Source organism: Convolutriloba macropyga, chromosome 13, assembly GCF_964194025.1.
Source record: "Convolutriloba macropyga chromosome 13, txConMacr16.3, whole genome shotgun sequence".
NCBI lineage: Eukaryota > Metazoa > Xenacoelomorpha > Acoela > Convolutidae > Convolutriloba > Convolutriloba macropyga.
In genome coordinates, this window is record NC_134480.1 from 13843242 (window position 1) to 13867112 (window position 23871).

Genomic DNA, 23871 nt, shown 5'->3' on the forward strand with positions numbered 1-23871 from the left:
AATCCAATTAGAAGATAACTATTGAATTATTAGTTATCTCTACCGAAATTCAGAGAGTTGAGAATAATTTAAGTGACCGATATGAATGCTAATGTTTTTGGTCATTCATAATCTGGATAAAACATCACAGGTTATAACAAAAATTGATTTTCTTTATTAATTCTGCAATTTGAATTATTTATAAATCACGCAAGATTCTTGCAAGATTAACATCCTGAATCAACTGGGGCAATGAAGCAATGTTCATAAAAAGCAAGAGAGCAATATCGAAAAGATTCTCTGAACGAAAAATTTCATGTTTCTGAAAATTTTGAAAAGTCTACAGACTACAGATCTCAATCTGAAAAGTTTCATTACTTTTTAGTTTAAAAAAACTGATTGAACAAATTTGCATGAAATTTAAGAACCGTTTTGAAAAATTGCGGATATACTAGTCGAAAAATAAGTCTTGTAAGACCTTCTAAGAGCAATGTATGGTTTCGCACAATCATTGCAAGGTTAATTTTTATTCAAAGGTTAACTTTTGTTATCGCAAGGTTAACTTTTGTTTTCGACGTAGGAAATATCTCTGAGGAAATTTGTGTCAGCTTCAAAAAAGAGCCCTTTTAAAACCACAGATTTGAGCTCGGCACTCTTTTTGATCAGGGCAGCTTGGATCGCAGCACCTCTGGCTACAATCTGTTCCGGATCTCCGTTATAAATCACCTTCTGTTGACCAAATTTTTCCTTCAAACTTTCCCTGATTTTGGGAATCTTAGACGAACCTCCAACGAGCAGAACAAAATCGATGTTATCCGGTTGCAATTTCGCCTCTTCTAAAATTTCTTCAACATATTTCTCAATTCGTTTGAACAAATCGTCCGAAATCGCCTCGAAGCGGGCTCTCGAAATTGTTTCATTGAAATCATTCCCATTTATCAGTTCAGGAATATCAATTTTCCCATTTGTTTCGCTTGACAATTGATGTTTGGCTTGTTTACAGTTTTCCATTAGTTTCATCATCGCTATTTTTGATTCTGGCAATCCCTTCCCGCATTGCTTAGCAACTTCTGGTTCCAAAAACGACATCAAACGGGAATCGAAATCTCGACCACCCAGAGCTGAGTCACCGGTCGTTTTAACAACGGTGAAAACTTCGTTTTTGCATTTAACAATTGTGATGTCGAAAGTTCCGCCTCCTAAGTCGAACACTAAAATCAACTTTTCCTCAAATTCGAAGTTTTTGTCCAAGCCGTGAGCCAAAATTGCTGCAGTCGGCTCGTGTATTAGCCGGATTACATCTAGCTTGGCAATTTTAGCGGCTGCTAGGGTTGCCTCCCGTTGCTCACTATTAAAATAAGCCGGTACTGTTATTACAGCCTCTGAAATTTTCAAATCTAAAGATTTTTCTGCTTGTTCTTTCAATTTGGTCAGCAGCATAGCTGAAATCTGTTCAGGTGTCAGTATTTTTTCCTCCCCGAAGCAAACCAATTTGAACTTGGGTTTGTTGTCTTCGTTGACGACTTCAAAAGTGCAAGACTTGATCAGATCCGCGATATCTGGGTCGTCGAACTTCCGCCCGATGAATCGTTTTGCGTCGTAGATTGTGTTTCCGACATTCTCGTTTGCCTAAATTTTGGAATGAAATGGCATATTGACTGTCACTTGATTGGTAGTGACATTTTAAGCGTTTTAGAAACAATTTATAATGTGCTTTTGTAGGTACAGTTTTTCTCCGAGACTACACTACAAACAACTTGCTAAAACTCAGATAAAGAGTAAAAATATATTTGCTCGTTTGTCAACAATTCAAACAAATTCTGGTTATGGCGTGTTCCAGCTCGGAAAACTCTCAGTTTTTTCCTTGTGTTTGTTTGTTTCAGTGATATAGGTTCACAAATGAGAAAGGTGCACAAAAAAGGTTAAAAAAGGCACATGGTGCGGGAACCCTGCTTGATTTTTTTCACCAGTAATATTTCAAATCTTACAATTTGAAGAAAACTTAATTGCTGCTCGCCTATTTTTCCACTCACAATTGACACACGTAAAAACATTGATTGAAGTATCGTTGCACTCTTACTGACCAATTTACTATGGCATATCAAAAGTGAGTTTCGAAATCCAATGCTCTCTACCCGGAAAACTGTATGAGTTTTTATACGGATAAGACGTGTTCTGTAGCTGGTTTTTTTGTAGTAAATTCAGAATGTCTCATGGGAGTCTCAAGAGTAATTAATATTAAACTTAAGACTTACCTAACCAGTAAAAGATGCACTTCTCTTAGTCTAGAAATTTTCTGTTCTATGAGAATATTTAGGCAAAGCATGGGCCCTAATGCTAAAATCTTGTCGTTCATATCTGTCTGATCATTAGAGAGTAAAGAGAGAGAGAGAGAGAGAGAGAGAGAGAGAGAGAGAGAGAGCGAAAGGAAGGGGGAGAGGGAGAGAGAGAGAGAGAGAGAGAGAGCAAAAGGGGGAGAGGGAGAGAGAGAGAGATAGATAGAGAGAGATCAGAATCGAGTATTTTACAAACTCAGACCAATTTTTTTAATCTCAGCCAAAACTGGCCCCGCGGTAAAAAAAAAAGCGAAACTGATCGCACAATTACGTGTCAAGTAATTAAAAATTGAATTTCATAAATAAACAAAGAACAAATTATAAGCTTCGGGCATTCAATTAGGAATCCTTGATCGTAACGATATTTTTTAACCGTGATGGTGAGTTTTGGTTTTCGCCATTAGATTCTCAGATTAATAGTTCACGGTACATTTTTCCCTGGGCATTTCATTTTCTCCCTTTTTTGTTAATGAACTCTTTTGCTGCCTTTTGTAGACTTGGTAGGGAATAACGTGAAGAGGGCTTAAATGCTGAACGTTAGCTTGTGGCTTGGCCTTCATCAACTTTTCTGATTCATTTTCAGCGAACAATTCATCGCATAATGATCAAGTTTTCAGCTCTCCTTTGTATATACATTCTCTTACTCATCATCATCAGTTTTAATAAACATTCCTGCCAGCAATGTTGTCGCTCTGCAGGATATTCGTTCGCCCTAAATGTTTGGGTAAACTATTTCGTTGGCCACTTCCGTTTGCTTCTGGAGCTCCTTAATTTGACGAAGAGTGGCTTCATGTTCGTTTGAATTGCGGCGCCAAATGCTTCTTGTATTCGGCTCATTGACATTTTTGAGATCTCGGGAACATCAAAACAGCTGTTACGGATGATGCAGAGATCATTGTTTTCCGATGTCAACGTTTTTTTTGCATTGTTTGCCCTAGAGAATTTTTTGTCACTTCGTTCCTATCCTTACGCGGGATTTTGCTACTAATATCTCTGCATATCCCCGATCTTTTCCGCGTTCAGTTGTTTGTTCCTTCTCCGGCAGTCTTTGCCGTCTGTTTTTGTTAATACTAGAGGAAGTTTGTGGATATCGTCAAGAGGTCCCCACAGCTGTTTGTTTTTTGTGGGCTCAAAGAAGATACGTAAGGCATTCCATTTGTGGTCTTAATCGAGTGGAGACATTAATTTTCCGATTTTCTCTCAACATCTTAAAACTGTTTACCTCGTGTATTTTAAAACTGCTAGTTCAGCTCTGACTTAAAAGTTTTCTCTGTTGAAAACCTTCCGAAAAGAAAACAAAGTAACTATATTTTTCTTTTTCGCCGTGCAATTTTTTTTATTCGTACCAAAACAGCGAAAAAGTATAGAAACCCTTGTAACCTGTTCCGTTAACTCTATAATGGGCGCTACAGCTGTTTTGTTGCTTACTATTTCAACATTTGATTGCTAGCAGTGCTTGCCTGTATAAAGTTTCGTCCCTGCTGTAAAAAGTTTTTAAACTAGAGAATTAAAAAGTTAGAAAATGATTAAAACTGCAGTTAGTTAAGATGTATAAAAAGACAAGCCTAAAATATTGAGCCTTTTCTGTTTGTCGGTCACCACAAGCGGCAATAGTTATTTTTACCAAAAAAAATTTTTGTTCGAAGATTTTGCAAGAAAAACTCAATCGCTTAAAATGTTGTATAGGTTGCTTTTATGATTTTTAAAAAACCATTATTCGACCCAGATCCAAAAAACGAGGCTAATTTGGACTAATGACTACAGTGATCATACCTGTTCTAGGGCTGCTGATCCGATGAGTCGTTGATTGCCCGAGAATGCGACATAAGAAGGAGTAGTTGGACTCTCATCTTCGTTCAAAATGACCTGTGCCTCCCCGTCACAGTAACTAGCCACGCAGCACGCACTAGTACCCAAATCTATGCCTATATAGGCAACCATCACTATCGTACCACGAAATCTCGCCCAATATTACCTAAAATAACGAAATTAATGGTTCTCTGTATAATTTTCTGAAGTTTTCAAAAGTTTCTTTCAGTTGAGCTTTTTACAGAAACTTCTATACACTTCACTGTCGTATCATAATTTCTTTTTGCTCATTGAGCACCGAAGTAAAATACTTTCTCACTTAAATATATAAGCAATTCTTTGTTTTATAACAAAATTATTGCGCAATTAGAACGCAAATATTAGAACTAATATAAACTCACTTAAAAAATCAGAACCTGAAAAATGCTCTCAATGTTACTGACCTTCTTTTGAAAAGATCGATTGGGTTTTAAATTAGTAATGGAGTATAGACATTGTAATTTTCTCACCGTAATTTTTGAAAAAAATATATTGGTATGTCGGAATATCGAAATTAGCTTTGTGGTGCTTCGGAAACAAAAAATTTATGTTCAAATAATGGTAGGAGTATAACTAATAATTTATAACTAAATCGAAGAGCTGAAGTTTAAAATAATTAAAAGTTGTTCAGTTATTTACCTGACTTGTTTTGCTGCTGTTTTTGTTCTGTACTTTCTTATTTATTCACACAAATCTGAAGCTTTGCATTGCTTAACTTTGCTCTGTAAAAGAAAACTTTTTAAGCGAAAGACACAACGTTTTAGATAGCAAACACGTGAAAAATCTATTTTCGGAGGCTACCTCTCAATATAAAATAATGCTCAGAAAATAATTTTAAAAAATAATTCAAGTAAAGTCAGATAACTAAAGTAATGAAAACAGTAGAACGTTTTCAGTAACCAACTATGTGAACATTTCTATTAGAAAATCATCAATATTTTTTGAGCTCTATACGATTGAATGATTACAATAATGATTTAGCCAGAAAAACTAAGCCGTATTATAAAACATTTGAAGCCTCAAAATATAGTTATACAATACCTTCAGTTGAGTGTAAACATTAACGCAAGTTAAACAATTGCAGTTAGAAGACCAATTAATAAAAGTGGCAATAACTGACTTCCAGTATTTTTTACAGTTAATTTTTTCCCTTTCGATTACAAAATTCGGTTGCAAAAAAGTTTTCTTTGAGGGACTGATCGACGCTCAAACTATAGTGAGGTTAGTTATCAACTAATTTGTTTTTCCTGCATTAGTTTTGGCGAATAGCCGTCATTTGGTTCAATGACCCTGAAGAAATACGATGATCTAAACACAATAAAAAAAATTTTTTTTCCAAAATTTAGTAGCCATAATTTAATCTCAACAATTTTTTGTCTATGAAAGCAGTACTTGCTCAACAGCCAGACAAGCAGTTAATTTGTTTAAAATAAATGATGGTCAAATTTCCAGTCTTCATGCAAGAGTCTTGCAAGAGCTTTCTAATGTTCAAGTTTTGTGGATCAATTTTTTTTTGGGTCAAGATACGAAAATTTTCCACCAAAACAATTTCAAAACCAGCTTTTTTTGTGCCTACACGTTTGCACAAAAAGCGTACATCATCAATCGCTTTTTCGTATTTCAACTGTAACTTTTCTATTTATCAAATATTGGACGGCCCTGTAACTTAAATGATATAGGGCGAAAACTTTGAAAGCTCAAGTCAAACAAGTACTTTAATAATGTCAGAAAACTTAAACTTCTGCTGTTGATCTTTTTATTGCAATGGAGCGATGCGCTTCGGCGAACGCAAAGGAAGCCGAAGTAAACGTAGGCCGACAGAAAAGCGAGCCGAAAGTTATGTAATAGTTACGTAATCTATCAGAAATAATACATTGTTAGCCGTTGAAATTAAAACTGCGCGTAGTATTACAGTGCATAATGTATTCCAATGCACCAAAGAAACAAAAATACGTCAATTTTTAGACAACTAGTGGGTACAGGCCTCAGCGGACCACTGTCCATGGCCATGCCACCCATCCGCTGTGGGATGTAATCCGGAAGTCGCGGGCCGGTTATCGCGGCAAAGGCGCCCACCGGCTCGCTAGGGGCAACTTGAAATACGGGTATCCCAAAATTTTTTGGCTTACTTGACCTCATTTTCAAAATTCGGCTTGCTTGCCTATCAGTTTGCTTGACCGCCACCATGCGATTCACCTAACAGTCGATTCCATGCTTTCATCTTTTCATTTAATCTTAGCATGGAATAGATAGTAACGTTGTTCGACGATTGTGCTTTCTCGAAAAACGCAAAGTATGTGAAAAACATCATTTTCATTAGAGAAATAAATTGTATTGTATAGAAACATGTTCCAGATATTGAAAACCGTCTATTTTTGTCGATATTTTTTCAAAGATGGATAGCGTTCAATATTCGCGTGAATATATCTAAGTTCTCAATTCTGACGTTGACTTTCGTTCTCCTACCAAAGGAGTTTCAAAACGTACAAGCAACCTTTGAGGAAACTTTTTCGAAGCTTTATTATCACTTAAACTGACGTCTCCTAGTCTGAAAACTGAAATAACACATTACGTCGCCAATCCCACATTTTGAGCAAGCAAATTTACTTGCTAATGTCAAACGTGTTCGCTCCCCCCGTGTTTTAAAATTAAACGTTATAGTCTGATCAGAGGGCCTATGATCAGACTAAAGTGAGCTAAAACTTTTTCTGCAGCGCGTAGTTTTTTCAAGTTTACCTCGTACCAAAGTAAAGAGGGCTGGAATCAATTCATTTTTCCTATGGCGTCTAATTCATTTTCCTTCAATATGTCGCCTCTAATTGGACCAAATCTCGCTTCACGATCAGAATTTATTGCTCAGACAGTAAGGTCTGATCAAAATTATACGCTCAATTTTTACGCACTCTATAGTGTTTCCAGTTTCAGTTCTGTTTTTTATAGCCTGCATATAATGTGTACTGTAATGTAGCCTAAAATTTCCTCATGTTTCTACAAAATCCAATTATTTCTCACAGATTAGGATAGATTTTTTGGTAATAAAAAATAGTCTTGAAAGCGGTTTTTTTTTTGGTTTTTTGTCTTTTGTTCTTTTTATTAGTTTGACGTCATGAGCTCAAAAAAACAATTGTATTTCGGTTAGTATGTGTTCTATATAATGAAATAGTTCTGTTTGTTTGTCGATACCAATTTCTACTGACAAATGAAAATCAATGTTTGTGATTACATATTTATACTCTAGAATTGAAAAGTACAAGCAACGCTTTAGACGGAAACGTTTTTTGATGCTTTTCTATCGCTTATGCTGATGACCTCCGGTCTGACTAAAAAAAAATTCTCTCTTCAAACTCGTATCAGACTACTCTATTCAGATTCTGATCAGACTATAGTGCGCTTTGATATTATTCTGAGGCTGGTGGATTTTTAAAATCTACCTCCTATCAGACTATGAAGCAAGTTCAAAACAGTTTATTGTTCCTACGGCGACTACTTCATTTGCTTTTCAATGAACCTCCAATAATTGGGTCCAATCGCGTTTCAAGATCCAAATTACCGGTGTTAGAATTTAACTTTGATCAGCCTTAAGCGCGCAGTTCTTTGCGTCCTCTATTTTACTTCTGGTTTAAATTAATTTTCATTTTTTTTGTCTCTCTTTAATTTGTCCTGTATTCTTGTTTAAAAAGTGCTCTAATTTCTACGGTTCTACTTCTCTTCACCCACATAATTTAACGCCGTATATATTCACCTCTCAGTAATTTAACCCCGCAATTTATTGAACCCGAAATCAGTATAACACAGAAATCTTTATTTATCTGTTTCTGCAACCTAAAGAACGACTAGCAAAGCTAAAGTTCAAAGGACGTTAATAGCGAAGAACTGCCGACCTTCAGGAGCGCGGCATTGATCAGCTTGAGTTTGTTTGAAATCGCAGAATAATGACGAGACTGGTTTTTAAAGCAATGCTATTGATCAAAGAAGAACACTTGACAAATTGACAAGTCTGATCTCATTTATGTTGCACTTTGATATGAGTCAGAAAAAAATCAAAAAATGTCCTAGTATTGAAGACGGAAAACTGGTACTTTTCAAATGAAAGGATGTAACCTAAATATTAAAACCTACTTACTGAGAAGGCATAAAATAGAAATACAAAAGTAAATTTAACCGTGTTTTTAATAGAATTCTCATAGACAAATCAATGTTTTTGCTTGCAGCTTTGCTGTGCAAGTTTTATATCTAAATGTTGCAAAACTGTAATCCCAATTAGGGGTCCCATCATAGGGTTAACAACTGGGATCAAAATCCCTAATGAGTCACAATACAAGGGTTTGGCGTAACTCTGCGAAAGCGCAAGAAGGGCGCCTACTCAAAAACACATACAAACACACATACAAAAACACACACACATAAAAAAAACATTTTAATTGCACAACTAAGTGAAACTGGTATTAGCCCGGAAAAAATGAACATCGGTTTCATCGCTGAGTAAGCCTTGTATCCTATAATGCCAGCCCTCAACAGCATTAGTTTTTCTGGCAATTCTTTTAACGGCGGCGTCTCTTTGATTCCACTTTTGTGGAGGATATAGGAGGACGATACAATAGTGGAAACTTGATAGAACTTGATTGGATATGTAAACAAAGCTCGTCTTTTTTCTCAATCACTAAGCTATCTATATGCTCTTGATCCGTCACATTAGTTATTTCAACTACAATCAATTCAAAAGATTTTTTTAATATTTCCTCATTTTTTTGAAAGCTAGAGCGCGGATTATATTAAGTAGCGGTGCCACTTCATGACTTCTTGACAACAGTTTTAAAAGTTCAAAATCTCCAAATTTCCTAAAAATCTTTTGGTTCTAATGGAAATAGCATCCCGATATTATTGAAGCTGGATGGTGTTATTGAAACGCATTAATTAGGGCAGTTTCAAAATCTAACAGAAATCTTATCGCGCTTGCTTACAGTCGGACGCAAAGTTTTCTTAGGCATCAAGTAATCGGCTCTATGTTTGCTCCATTTGGTTTGGAAGGAGGGCATACAAACAGGCAGGAGCATTAAAAAACGAGAATATATACATGAAGGGTAGAAATTTGTTAGAAATCTTGAGTGATAAATTAAGTGTTCATCCGCAAGCCAAAACCGCGAATCTCCGAGAACCGATGTCATATACGGATCACCAAGTTTAAAATACGCTCATATTTTCCATCGTCAAACCAGAAATCTCTTGATACGTGTCGGGTATATCAAAATACTGTTCCGACGGTTCAAGAATTGACACTGTTTGCATGTTCTTTCTTAAACGCTGCGATGTTTGTATTAAAACTGGTTTTAACGGCAACGCATACTGCGTTGAGAGAACGTCACTTGCTGGTAAAATTGTGGAAGCTTCGGCTCCTGCGGGCGTTTTGTTTTCACTCAGGAATTTGACTTCTCTTCTAACTTTTCGTATGGCTGGCTTACCAATGGAAGCATTATGATTGTGCTCACCGTGTACGCGAAAAAGTTGGCCATCTTGCGTAAATGTGGAAACGTTTGCATACAATGTTTGCATTTTCTTTATCAAACGCTGCATTGTTTGTATTAAATTTGGTCTCGACGGCAACATATACTGGGTCGAGAGGACATCAGTTACTGGTAAAATTGCGGAATATACGGCTGCTGCGGGCACTAGATCTTCACTCAGGACTTTGATCTTTTTTATACATTTTTGTGTGGCCGGCTTACCAATAGAAGCATTATGATTGTGCTCACCGTGTACGCGAATAAGTTGGCCATCTTGCGTAAAGGCGGAAACGCGGCATTGTAATTTTGATATTTTGAGCAATTCCAGGCAGTGGTGAACTGATTTGTTCTTTTAGGATAAAACTCCTGGCCCTCTACAACCTATTTTTTTGGATTTGGAAGAAATGGTAAATTCAAAGTCGGCAGTTATCATGCTGATTTCAAAATGCAATGAAACAAGAAATGTTGAGCTCCACTCTTTTTTCAATTGTTTTTAATTATAGCTTTGCTTTAAACTATTGAGTCGTTAGCTCTACATCCCTGACAATAATGATCCTCGATTTTGCGGATTAAAATTGGGGTGAAATGATTGAGGTGTGAAAAGCATATTAACACCTCAATCATTTCACCCCTATTTTAACCTCTGTTAATTAGACTGAATAGAATTGATTGAGGCCTAAGTTTCCTCAATTATAGGAAGCTTAAAATGGGGGTGAAACAATAGAGGGATTAAGAAATTGAGGGGTTATATGATATAGGGGTTTAAAATTCGGGGTGAAAAAACAGGACTCCATTTTCTACATAGGCGAGTACGTAGACATGAAATTAAATAATTGTGTCGGTATTAAAAATGCTCATGAAAGATGGGATTTTCTGTTTTTTTATTATATAGTTTTGCAGAATGAAAACAACTGAACAACAATACACGGCGTTTTTCTCTGCTTCCATTATATTCATAACCGATTTTTTTCTGTGCAGTACTTCACCACCTTCACTTCCGAAGAAAGATGTCTTCGGATAACTTTACGACGTATCGCACCAAAGCGAGTAATCTAGAATCGAAGCTGAACAGTAAAATGGCTCCAGCCATCCAGGAGCAGCAATTGGACGATGCGTATGGATTCTACCGCAAAGCAGCAGAAAGTGCCAGAAATGGCGATGACCTTCAAAGTACGCTGAAAGATGTTCAGAGAGTACTAATAGAGAAGATGAAATTCTACAGGAATTGCTTAAGATTTTCTTTAAGTTTTCGCTTAACATTTTTTCATTTCTTGAATCAAACAGCGGCAAAATTGCTCAATATTTATTAGGTCTTTTTATTAGGTTTTTATTAAGTTTTGTCTAGAAAAGTTTAACAAAATGTCGTTGCTGCTTGTGTTAAAACTGTTAAATACTTTGATTTTTTTTGAATAGCGCTAAAAATTAATATTTGCTAGTTTTTAAGTCATATAAGTTCCCGGTCGAGGTGTCACCGCTAAAAATCGCTAAAAGATGTAAGATTTGCAGTGAATTTGAGGAAACAGTGTAAGCTTTGCGCTCAATGCGTTGAATTCGGTGAAAAAACTTTTAATTGGTGAATAAATTTTTTCAACGCTTAAGCGGTGAAAAAAAATTCACCGCTACCAGCAGAATGCGGTGAAAAAAAATTTCACCGTTACCAGCAGAATGCAGTGAAAAAAATATTTTCATCGCTACCAGCAGAATGCGCTGAAAAAAAATTGCAAATCTTTTTAATATTTGCCGCTATTTTCAACGCTTGTCTTAAATTCACAGGAAATATCATTAATGTATGTGAGAGATTGCGTAGTGGAATAAAAAGTTGTAGACATGCAGGAGGTGCGAGGTTCGAAACCGTGTACGGTAGTTTTTTTTGTAAGGAATGCGGTGAAAAAATTATTTCACCGCAAATCTTACAAAAATTCACCGCATTCAACGCTAAAATATGCGGGCACTTTGCGGTGAAAAAAGTTTTTTTTCACCGCTATTCACCGCTAATCTTACATTATTTTTTGACCAAACCTCGACCCGGGTTGGTTATAACCTGAAAACCAAAGTAAAATGACTTCTCGGGTCAACAAATTATTGCACATATTTGCACGAAAATGCCTGAAGTCGCTGAATTTTCACAATGTATCTCATTCAGCGATTATTATAGAAAATTAAATATTATTTCTTTAGCTCATATTTATTTTTAACTCAGCGCTGAGAATAAACCTGTACTCGCATTATCATCAAGGCGATAGCTGATTATAAAGATTCATTCGATTAAATAATTTTGTTCGGTTGAAGTTGATATTTTATAAATATGCACACTGAAAAAGGGATAATCGCCAAATTGGCCGGCAGTGTTTTAGCCGAAAACTTAAAAAATGGTATCCGAGCCGACAACCCACCGGCACACCATTTTTAATGCTCGGACGAAATAGGGATGTTTCGAGCGGTACACGCAAAGGAAGCCGAAGTAAAAGTAAGCCGACAGAAAAGCAAGCTGAAAGTTATGCAATAGTTACGTAATCTATCAGAAATAATACATTGTTAGCCGTTGAAATTAAAACTGCGCGTAGTATTACAGTGCATAATGTATTCCAATGCACCAAAGAAACAAAAATACGTCAATTTTTAGACATCTAGTGGGTGGTGTTAGGACAATAGATCGAAAAACAACAGATCGAAATCAAAAACTGGGACAATAGTAGATCGAAAATTAAATTGTTTAAGATGCGTTTTGGCCAATCATATTTGAGTGCTCATTTATTATACAGCATATAACAAGTTCTGTTGCGATATTTTGTTCGGTTGTGATGGATTAATATCAAGTCCCATGGTCCGCTAAGGCATGGCTATGGCTCGCGAGGCATGGTCAGAATGTGGTAATTATTGCAGCTGGCAGATAATGCTCAGTTTCAACCAATAAGAATAGAGATTGATTTTCGATCTATTGTCCCAAGTTTTTGTTTTCGATCGGTTGTCCTTTCCATCTATTGTCCGGTCACCCTAGTGGGTAAGGGCCTCGGCAGACCGCTGTCCATGGCCATGCCTCTCATCCGCTGTTGGATGTAATCCCGAAACCACGGGCCGCGGCAAAGCCGCGACGCGCGCAAAGCGCGCTCACCCGCCCGCCAGGAGCAACTTAAAATACGGGTATCCCAAAATACGGATTACTTGACCTCATTTTCAAAATAGGCTTGCTTGCCTATCAGCTTACTTGACCACCACCGTTTCGACCGGTCTGATTTTTCGACTAATCAGAGTTAACCTTGCGGGTAAATTTCTCATTTCTTCATGTCGGCTGAAACCCACGTCGGCCAATAGTGCCACCAAAGAAAAATTGATTAAAAATTTCAAAAAAACAGTTCCTCTTAATAGAAAAAATCCCCAATACTGTACCAACTACTGGCAAGCCGTTAGTAAACTAATTGAAGATATATCGTATCTTCACAGTCGATTACGTTTCAAAACTGGCAGCAATCAAAAAGCCGATTTTGGAAAAATTCCAGAAGAAATTGACCGGATTCTGGACGACGTCGAAAAGCATATGTGGAGTAACATAGACCCGTACGAAGCTTCATGTTTAATGTTTGGCTCATTTGCCCAAGGAGCCGACAAAAACGCCATGGGTTTCAAACTATTCGCCAATTACAAATATGCGGACTATCTTTTCAAAGAGGGTGTGAAAAGTTTGGAAAATGATGAAATGTTATTAAACGCTAGGAAGGTGTTCAAAGAGGCGTACACGCCTCTAGAAGCTGGTCAGTATATAATCGACAGGAGTAAAAGAGTCGAAGGGATATTTGAGAACGAGAAGAAATGGCTGGGAAAATGGGAGAAAGAGTTCGAGATTAAAAGGAATGAGGTTCTTATGGAGTCTAAAAGAACGGATGCAAAAATTTTGCTTCAAGAAAGGATTTTTCTGATGCGAAAATTTATGAATGACTCTTTAAGCTAACTAAATCAGGAATTCCTGAAACAAATGGAAAACCGAACTTTTTGACGAGTGCAAACCCCCCCCAGCTTTGTCGGTTGATATGGTCATATGAGTTGCAATCCCGAGCGCCTTCACCTTTGTAGAATTTTTCGTAATAATAATAATAATAATAATAATATAAATATTTTTAATAATAATAATAATAATATAAAGGCACGTGCTTTGTAACTGGGCATCCATTACGCACTGGAATTAGGGGGGGAGGGGGCGTACTTTTTTGAATAAAAAGTATACTGCGGTTACAAAATTGACTGCGACCCTTTAGTACCAAACAAAACTTTTCTGTTCTGGTATGTTAAGAAAATATGCTGCTGAATAATAACACTATACACAAATTGTTTGAATCAGAAAAATCCTTTCAACTTAGGAAGCTGAGAAACAACATTTGGACGCGATTACAAATAAAGAGGTATTTGGTCTTGAGGATGCAATAGACATTTATGACTTGTACCATCAGGTACTCACAATCGCGAGGGATTTCGATATTGAAATTGAAGCCCATGTCTGCTGCAAAATGGGAGTTTATCATTACAAGATTCTACATTTCCCGGACAGGTATGTATTTCCCGAATTTCCATTACTTCTATTTCTACTAATTTTTGTACAAGAATTTCTTGGAATAGAAAAATTACTATAAAAATGATTGATCTGAAATATACAAATGAGTCGTGACAATTAAAAGTTGTAAAACAATTAAAAGTTAGAGCAAACTGATCTATATTGCAGTTTTATTCTAAACTGAAGACCCGACTGTGTGGGTGTTTCAGAAAATAACGAGAATTGCCGATTACATAGGCTGCCTTTTGGGAGGAGCTATTGGTACATTTTGTAATGACATCGTATCAAGTCTGGTCTCAACAAAAAGAAATATAGCTTTTCAACAGTTTTGCTTTTAGTCTAGCTCAGTCAAAGTCTGTAGTCACCAATCGTTGCTCAGTTACAATGGTGCTTGTGCGAGCACCTTAAAAACAACCACTGAAAACCAGACAGAATCGTTGGCTGTCAGATAAAAAAAGTTCAATGAAAAGGGCGAAAACCCGGTTGTGCAGGTTTGTTGCGCTAAAGTGAAAACCTGATTGTGCGGGTTCAAATGCAGCTATGTTGTTATATCAATTACTGATTAATTTTGCTATATGTAATCATGATTCAGTTATCAACATTAACCGAGTGTTTCATAACCAACAAGTATTTTCAATAGACAGTCTGTTCCTTGAACTATAGATCTTTTGTAGTTAAGACGCTTACATCAATAGCAAAATTTGTATCTACAAATATGTACCACTTCTGAGTCTTTTTCTTTCAAATTTTGCTTTGAGAAAAACGAAAATCATTTCTTCCAAAAATATACCGAGCAAAAATGTTAATTTAGGAAAAAAGAATAGTGTATAACCGTAGCGTAGATGTTGTTTATAGGGCAATGAAATGTTAGATAAATTGTAGTTAGTCTCCTAATCTACTACTTATTGTCAGCTTGGATAAAAACACAAATAAAAAACAGAAACAGGAAAACAAATTATATAGCAGATTGACTAGTTTTAGAGAACATAAAAAAATTAACTTCGGTAAAATTATAAATTGCACAAAATACTCTCAATTTGATAGTCAAACCAACAATTGTCTATAGGCATGTACCTATTATTATCAGTGAAAAAGGTTATGTTATCGCAACACGAAACGTATGGTTGACCTTTATGCAGAAACTATGTGTTTTGTCACTATCACCTGACTACTGACATTCAGTTTGTGTGGTACTTGCTACCTAATTATCATTTAAAAAGAATGGACTCACAGAAAATTATTATTTAGAGAACAAAAGTCTAATAAAACATTTTACATCATTAGCTGGAGGTCACTGGATGCGACCTTTTTCAGTGCCCTTTTGTGACCTTTTTTCAGAGCTTAACATTTCATTCACACTTGGTTTTAACAGAATGAACTCTTGAAATGACCATTGAACTATTTTGTGAAAACGCTAATTCAATTACGTTATCAAGTAGTTTTCCTTAACTTTTTTTAGTATGTAGTTATTGGTTTTCAAATGCACCTCAATTTCGACAAAAATTCAATTCAGCGACGTTTTAGACATATATGGCTGATCTCAATAATTTATTTACTCATTATTTGAGGTCTTTGTCTTTTTGCAAGAATCTTGCAAGATAACCGTTCATCTTGCAAGATCTTGCAAGATAACCATACATCTTGCAAGATCTTGCAAGATAACCCTTTTTCGCAAGATTCTTACAAGATCTTGCAAGATAGACCATCCGGTCTCGCCTGGGGTAACAAACATATTTATCAGCAAAAATGTATTTGTTCTCAAATATGATACGAAAGATAATAATTATTTTGAGAACTCAAATTTTCAGTCTTTTTTTAATACGAAGGTACAAAAAACAGCTGAAATCATGGGGCTAGTTTGGTGACATACAAATTATTGATAAAAATATTTACATAACCTAAACCTAAAGTATGTTTTCAGAGAAAAAAATTTGTTCAAAGATCGATATAAGTTAGCTATGACTTGCAAAAATTAAAAGAATGACCAACTCTCGAAACTTCTCTTTTGGAATCATTTTTTGGGTAAAATAGGAGATCCATTTTGGCATTTCAATTAGGACTTTAAGACACAATATTGTAAAGCACAATGAAGTTGAAATATTCACTTTTACCAGCAAAGAAAAGGCGCGGAAACTGTTCCAGAGATCAATTCAATTGGCACTCAGCTTGAGTCCGAAAAACGTCACAAAAGAAGATTGGTATAAAACAGCCGAAAACCATGCCAGGGAATTACAGAAACAGCAGCAGAAAGCCGAACATGTGGAGAACTTGACAGAGCGTGAAAAATTCAGTGAAGAATTGCAAACCCTGAAAACGTTCTTGGAGAAAAACGTCGAATTTGATCACAACTTGAAAACAGAGCTGAACAATTTGTTTAATCAATACGAACCCAAGTGCAAATTTGACAGAGAAAGTTTTAATGAAATATCTTCTGACAAGGTTAGTGTACGTTCTTATTGTTATTTTTAGGGTTTTCGAGAAAAGTTTTTCTTGGGTTTTGCTAACTTTTCTCCCCTGAGCAATATTAGTGGGTTACATGTCTCTGATTACGTCACTGAGACCCTCTGGCGTTTATCGAGGATCGCAAAGCAGATATTGTGCCAGAATTTTGAAGTGACTTCTGCAGAGTCACGTAACACAGGTAAAAAAAACGTAAAATGTAAGTTTAAAAGCGCCAGAAGTTCTCCGATGTCGACATCTGGCTTTGTATATACGAAAAGGCGGATATTTTCAATATTTTCCATTTGTGTCCCCCCAGTACGTTTTGAATCCCCAGTTGCAGAACAGGTGCCATTACATAGTTAATCATTGAGTATAAAATATAGCGTTTGGGGGGTTTACAAACGGAAGATCCAAAACATTTGGCATTATAGAATTTCTTGTATTGGTTAAATGACTCTGATGAAGCCACTGGAGAAGACTGGCATTAGTCTAGAAACGCGAAGCGGACCGAGATGTTTGCCAGAGTTTCGAAATAACTTTAACAGAGCCACGTAATCATTTTGAAACACGCGTTGTGCAAGTTCAGTCAATAACGTTTTACTTGCAAAAGTGATTACGATTTTTGATTGCGAAGAGAATATAGCTTTCGGGTTATATGCCCCCATCCAATTAGTGCTTATAGTTACACCCACATACTGCAATTGCACGCTCGTAGCAGCACGCCGATCACCATTTTGGAGGTTAGGTCTTAAATGATTTTTGGGAACAGAAATTATACTATTACTGCATAAAAGACAGAAATATCACTTTTGCAGACAATCAGCCCTTTTCTTTCCTAATGAACCATTTTTGATATTTTGACTTTTGAATCAATTTTTGGTCTTTTCCGTTTGTAGTTTATGTCCCCAGCATAGTGGCTGCATATTGAATGCAACCCCCAGACGAATTTGCCATATTTTTTAAAAATGATTTACAATATAATAGCAATGCTTTGTAACTGGGGAGAATAACCTACTTGGGGCCACAAACGAAGATTTTTTTCTGCTATAAGTATAAATTGCATTTTATACAATGTTCTTGTTTTTTTTTAAAAAAAAATAAATGAAAAAGGTTATTTTTCCTCCATAAAAGATGGCAGACAAGTTTACAACACTAGCAAAAACGAACTGCGAAAACCTTCAATGGTTGAAAAACCTTTGGGGAAGATTGATTGAAGTGTGTGTTTGAAGTGAGAAAAGAACCGGATACTGTCTTCTACGGAACTGTGATTCACATGTTCTTTTTTGGGGCTCTAAATACCAACGGATATGTTCCGCTTGCGTCCCCATCTTATTGCCAGCATAAAATTTGCAAAATTATTCAATATGTAATAACACGTGCTCTGTAGCTGAGGGGCGACTTACGTACTGGGGACACAAACAGAAAAGTTTCGTAAAAGCTGTACATTTGTCTTAAGTGAAAAGAACGTTTTTGCATGTTTGAGTAGTTTCAGATCTGGCACTGCATGAAGAAAGATCTGGCATTCTAAAATATGGTACTGTCAAGGTCTGGCATTCTAAACCTTGCACGTGAGTGTTTCAAGTATAGGTTATGTGAGTCTGATGAAATCACTGAGATTGTCTGGCTTTAATCGAGAACCACAAAGCGGTTCGAGATTTTATGCCAGAGTTCCGAAGTGGCTTTAGCAGAGTGGCTTTTTTGAAACATGCGTTGGGTAAATTAGCTTAAAAACACCTTACTTGTAGAAAAGATTAAAATTTGTCTTTGCGAACGAATAAATTTTTGGGGATATACATCCCCTATCCAATTAGTGTTTATAGTTACACCCACATACTATAATTCCACTTTTATGCCAGCAAGCTAAACACCATATTGGAGGGTAGGATGTAGTTTTTGGGGAAACCAATAGATGATAAAAACATGAAAATCACTTTGCAGACTATTAGCCTTTTTGTTTTCCTGATGAAACTATTTTGATGAACATTTTTTGACTTTTGAATCAATTTGGGATCTTTCTCATTTCTGCCATAGTGTGTGCATATTATTTGCAACCCCAAGACGCTTTTCCGTGTATAGTGATAAAGCATATAATAGCAAAAGCTCTGTAACTGGGGGATCATAACGTACTGGTGGGTGGTGCACAAACGGAAGAGATCCCATTTCTGCTATATGTTTTTATTACATTTTATCCAATTGTTTTCATTTTTTAGAATAAAAGAAAAGTGTTAGTTTTCCTAATTAAAAGATGACAGACGGGGATACAACACTGGCAAAAACTAACTGTAAAAAACTTCATTAGCTGGAATGCAGATAATATGCGTTCACTAAGCTGGAGAGGGGGAGGAGGGGTTGGTACAAACGGAAAAAATCACGATTGACACGTGCTCATTTAGTGGGGCTCTATGTAACAACGGTACATTCAATGTCAAAGGAAGAGCACGTTTTTTTGTTTGACTACTTTAAGATCTGGCACTGTAAAATGGAAGATCTGACATTCTCAAGTCTGGCGCTTTTGAAATCTGGCATTCTAAAGCTTGCAAATGCGTGTATTAACATCTTATTATGGTTTTGACTTTGCTTTCATTGTTATGATTGAACAAACTATTGTGGGTTTGGGATGGAATTATCCAAAAAGAAAGTTTGGATTTTTTGCAGTTTGCCCCCAGCCTAATTAGTGCATATTATTTGCACCCCCAAAACACCATTTAATGGCACGTGCTCTGTTACTGAGGGGTTACTCTAAAATATGTTTTAGAGAGGCATAGGGGCATGGAATTCCAAAATGTGGGGGGGGGGCAGATTCTAAGAAAACCTTTCAAACAGATAGGAGAGCAACACTCCTATTTTATTCCCCCTAAGTAAATTTTATAGCTCCTCCCGATTCCAATCCAATCTTTTTGAACAGTTGTGATTGTTTGAGAGAAAACATGCGCGTGGTTGGGTATAAATTTCAAGGATATCTTCCGTTTGTGCCCCAGATAAGTGGATGCATATTATTTGTACCTCCCAGTGACACTTGCAACAACTTACATAATGATTTACCATGTAATGGAAGGTGCTTTTTAATTGAGGTGCATAACGTACTGGGGGTTGGGGGCACAAACGTAAAATATCCTTTGGATCTATTCTGTTTCGGCCCCCAGTGTTTTTTATGACCCCCCGTTACAAATTATATATTGCTATATAGAACGTTACTATGTAAGAAAGCAGCACGTGCGACTGGGGGTCATAAAAGATTTATGCTCACTAAGCTTGAAGGCGGCGAAACAGAATGGATCCCATCCCATTTATAATTTTTGCTTTTCAGAATAAAATGGCGACCTATGATAATATTAATGTTTGTGCCCCCGCCAGTTACAGAGCACGTGCCCTTACATATTAAATCATTATGTCAAAACACTGCACGTGCTGTTGGGGGTGCAAATTATGAATGCCCACTAAGTTGGGGAGCATAAATGGAAGGGAATAAAAAAACTTCAAATTTCCACATACCACGCTTGTCGAACTATGTCAATATATATTTCATAGTGCAATTTTTTACTGAAAACAGAGAAATCTCAAGATTTATCGTACAGGAAATACTAATGAGAATGCACTCAGCTTTTTGTGACGCTGCAAAATATCAACAAAAACAATTTCAGTGTAAAACAATTGGGTTACTGATATAATTGTTCCGACCCACTCCATTGGGGGATGAACTATACACTCCACTGAGTAATTTTTGTTCAGTCAATTGTCGCCTATTGGTATATCCATCGTACAGAGTTGAGAGCGGTATCATAAGAAAGCTTGACAAATGTAGACTTTCAAAAAATATATTTTTCTTGAATTTCGTTTTCTGCGAGTGCGAGGAGGTTTAATGTTTTGCGAATTATAGCGTAACTTCTGTTGTTTTAATCACATTTTAATTTTTGTCGTAAAATATGCCTCAACTTTGATTGGTTTATGCTAAAAACATTAAAAAAAAAGCTAAAGGTGGTCTCAATAGTTTAAAATTTGAAGATAAAGTGGAGCTGACTAAAAGTCTGAACCACTGTATTCGCTAAAAAAATTTTTGAAAATTTTGCATTATTGATATTTCCTTCATGGAATTGGCATCAAAACGCTTTTATGGCGCACTTTGTCACAATTGAGATTTCAAAACAGCTGAAATAACTTTCATTAATTCAGATAAAGGCAATCTGTACCTTCGGTTCCTAAAAGTTTTCTGAAACTAACGTTTTAGCGATATTTCGCTAATTTAAATCGATATGTTTTAAAGAATTGAAACACTTATGTTTAATTTATCAAGTTTTTGTTAGCCAAAAAATCTATCACGAATTTTTTGTCTTAAAATTGGGTTTTTTATCAGCTGGATGCCAAGGTCAACTTCAGTTCTTTTGTTTGTTTTTGCATTGTCAAAAAGGGTTCCTACTGTCCATTGGATCTGTCCTTTTGAACTACTTTTTCAATTTATTCATACTATTTGAAGGCAAGTGTGTTTTCAAATCAAACTTTAGCTGAAAAGAAGTTAATTTTATGTTCAATTGAGGTCCAATTATTTCTGGTTAAAGCGTATGGTGTTTATTGCTCGGACAAATTGTTTTTTGTTTTTTTTTAGATGAACTCTTGAGTTTTTCCAAGTTCTGTTGTTCGTTTTGTAATCTTTTAATTGAGTCTAATTTACCAAATGTAAAATTCAAAGGAGCTCGAAGGAGCTAGAACAAAACTATCTAATGCTTTCAATTGAAACATAACCGTTTATGGATATTAGATCTGAATAATTATCCAAGAAACAACCTTTATTTTTGATAATTTGTCTTTTTGGTTATATGTGCTCTTTCGGTAACCATTAGATTTTTTGTTTCAATGGAAAACCAGCAAAAATAATTCCACTTTTTGCCTTGTTGTTGATTTTCACATTTCAATACATTATCAGATTATAGAGGAAAGCTGTGCTTTTTAACAAAATATGTTTTGTTTTTTTTTTGTTTTTTTTTCCATGTTAGCTATAGACCGGAATGAATTCAACTCAAATTTAGCTTCTAAAAAGTAAACTTAAATGCAAATGGAAAAAAAACTTAAATGATATTAAATGATATATTCAATGAAAAGATCATTTTTTTCCGCTTTAAAATATTTCGGGTAAAATTGTTTCCTAAAATTCGAGCTCTGTCTGTACTCGGTTTTGTTTTGTAGTATTTTGACTTAGTTTGACTAATGCTATTTCTGATTGGCTTCCTCGTTAGTAAAATGTTAGTCTATTTAATGATTGTTATTTGAAATTCAATGGTTAGTTTGTTTTCAAAATGAATTAAAGTTTTTTTTCGGATTAGCAACTTTGAATCTTATATACGCTATTTTCAGCGTCATCTCAGCAGGGAGAAAAGCCACTTTCTGTTTCAAATGAGAAAAATAGTCTAAATTTATTTTAGTTTAATTTTTTTTTGGCTTTCATAATGAGAGTTTTCATAACTTTTTTTTTCATTTTTGTTCTTTTCCCGAAATTCTGAGGTTCTTTTTGCTGTCTTGTCCGATTACAAAATTAATAAAAAACCAGCAATCACCATACTTGAAATATAAGAAGTTGTTTTTTTGTTCCGCTTGGCTTTTTTTATTGATTACTTCATGATCCTATAGGCTCGACGCCGTTTCCTCGCAAAATTGAAATATCTTTTTGACTTTTGACTGTATTTGTTCTTTTCGTTGTTGTATGACATTCCGGATAATGAAAAATCTGAATAGCTTCGTATGGAGCTATAAAAGGAACCATTTAAAGGTGTTGGTTGAGAGCAAATGGTTTTATGACTTTGAACAATTGTTTACAAATTGTAAAACATAATTTTTAACTTTGCCCCTTTTTTGTTTTTCGGTCTGTTTGTCAATTATTCGCCAAATTACTGATCGCTAGTTTATGATTGCTCCTTCAAGTCTCATTTCTTTTCTGGTGAAATGTAAGTCAATTGGTTTATTTTGCTTTTTGTCTGGTGCTTTTTTGACTTATTCGTTGGTTTTTTAATAAAATAGATAGACATTGAGTTTTGGTCTTACGTAATGCTCGTTGTTTTCGGTTCAGTTCTGTTGTTTATCTTGTCTTTTGCCCTCTTTAATGGCAAGCTTCATCGGACCTCGACGGATTTGTTATTGATTTTGTCTAGTGGTTTGAGCTGAAAGAAATGTGCAAAATGAATACACCAATTATTTTCCAACAGTATATGAATTTTTGAAAGTTTTTTTTATCTTCTCCTCATTTGGTATATAATTAAGTCAAGAACGTGGATGAGCGATGTTGGAACATTAGGTGCAAACACACCATACCGAGCCTCCGTGTTTGTCGTTTTTGTTAAAAATGTCCACATTTTTTCAGACAGGCTGCACTAATATTTATCAATTTCACAGAAATTTAGTTTAGAAAAAACTGAGAAAACGTCAAAAATCAATCGTTGATATTTTTGTTGCACTAAAAAGATTACAGAACTGAAATCGTGAGCAAGCATCATGATGTTTGCTAGTTGGTCATTGATAAAGATTCTTGCCAAGATGATCGCTAGTTCTTTAATTCATCGGTCACTAGGGTACTGATATTACAGACTGGGCAATTAAAATTACTCAGTATTGACGTGGCTTTAGGCCGAACATTGGCGGACAAAAATATGATTGTTTTTAGAAGATGGTTCTCAAAGCGCTGACCTGGTACCATCCTGACAAACAACAATCAAAAGATGGAAAATTATGGGAGCTGATGTGTGAAGACATCTCAAGTTATCTCAACAGAATGCTTGAGAAAGTCAAATTATGAGCGGGTGGTTGACACAATGCCAAAGCGTTTATTCTATCAGTAACATTTTCCAAACTGAACTTTTGTCAAAATGTTGTAAATTATTTCTTGAAAGTCACTCATAAAGTTTTTAACTATTAATTTAAAAAAACATTTTGGAAAGTTCTGACCGCAACTAAGAGCAGTAGAACAACTGGACGGTATAATAGGAAGAGTTCCAGCATAAAATATATTTCTAAAATAAAAAACTCTGGGGTAGTGTTGGGGAGGGCACAGTTTGAATAACAGAAACACAAAACCCCAACCCGCCTTGTTTCTTGACCTAATTTAGGCTCTAAAAATTAATTTGTGCGGCAAGTTAACATAATAAACGCTGAAAATTCCCGACCTGCATTTCGCAGAATCATAATTGACTGAACAAAAAAATAGACATGGAAATGACGATGAAAGGGAAAACCAATTTAA

General features: G+C 35.7%; 2 protein-coding genes across 2 annotated transcripts; one reads left to right on the plus strand and one right to left on the minus strand.

Moving 5' to 3' along the window:
• Nucleotides 1-537: 537 nt before the first annotated feature.
• Nucleotides 538-4973, minus strand: LOC142351631 (uncharacterized). The gene is made up of 3 exons (XM_075403768.1): nt 4803-4973; nt 4089-4290; nt 538-1608 (listed from the first exon to the last, which is right to left on the minus strand). The coding sequence occupies exons 2-3, from the start codon at nt 4254-4256 to the stop codon at nt 538-540; spliced, it is 1239 nt and encodes a 412-aa protein (XP_075259883.1). The 5' UTR covers nt 4257-4290; nt 4803-4973.
• A 159-nt stretch (nt 4974-5132) lies between these two features.
• On the plus strand, nt 5133-23521 carry LOC142351488 (uncharacterized). The gene is made up of 6 exons (XM_075403531.1): nt 5133-5384; nt 10643-10884; nt 13029-13562; nt 14017-14204; nt 16322-16646; nt 23296-23521. The coding sequence occupies exons 2-6, from the start codon at nt 10672-10674 to the stop codon at nt 23425-23427; spliced, it is 1392 nt and encodes a 463-aa protein (XP_075259646.1). The 5' UTR covers nt 5133-5384; nt 10643-10671; the 3' UTR covers nt 23428-23521.
• The last annotated feature ends 350 nt before the right edge of the window (nt 23522-23871 follow it).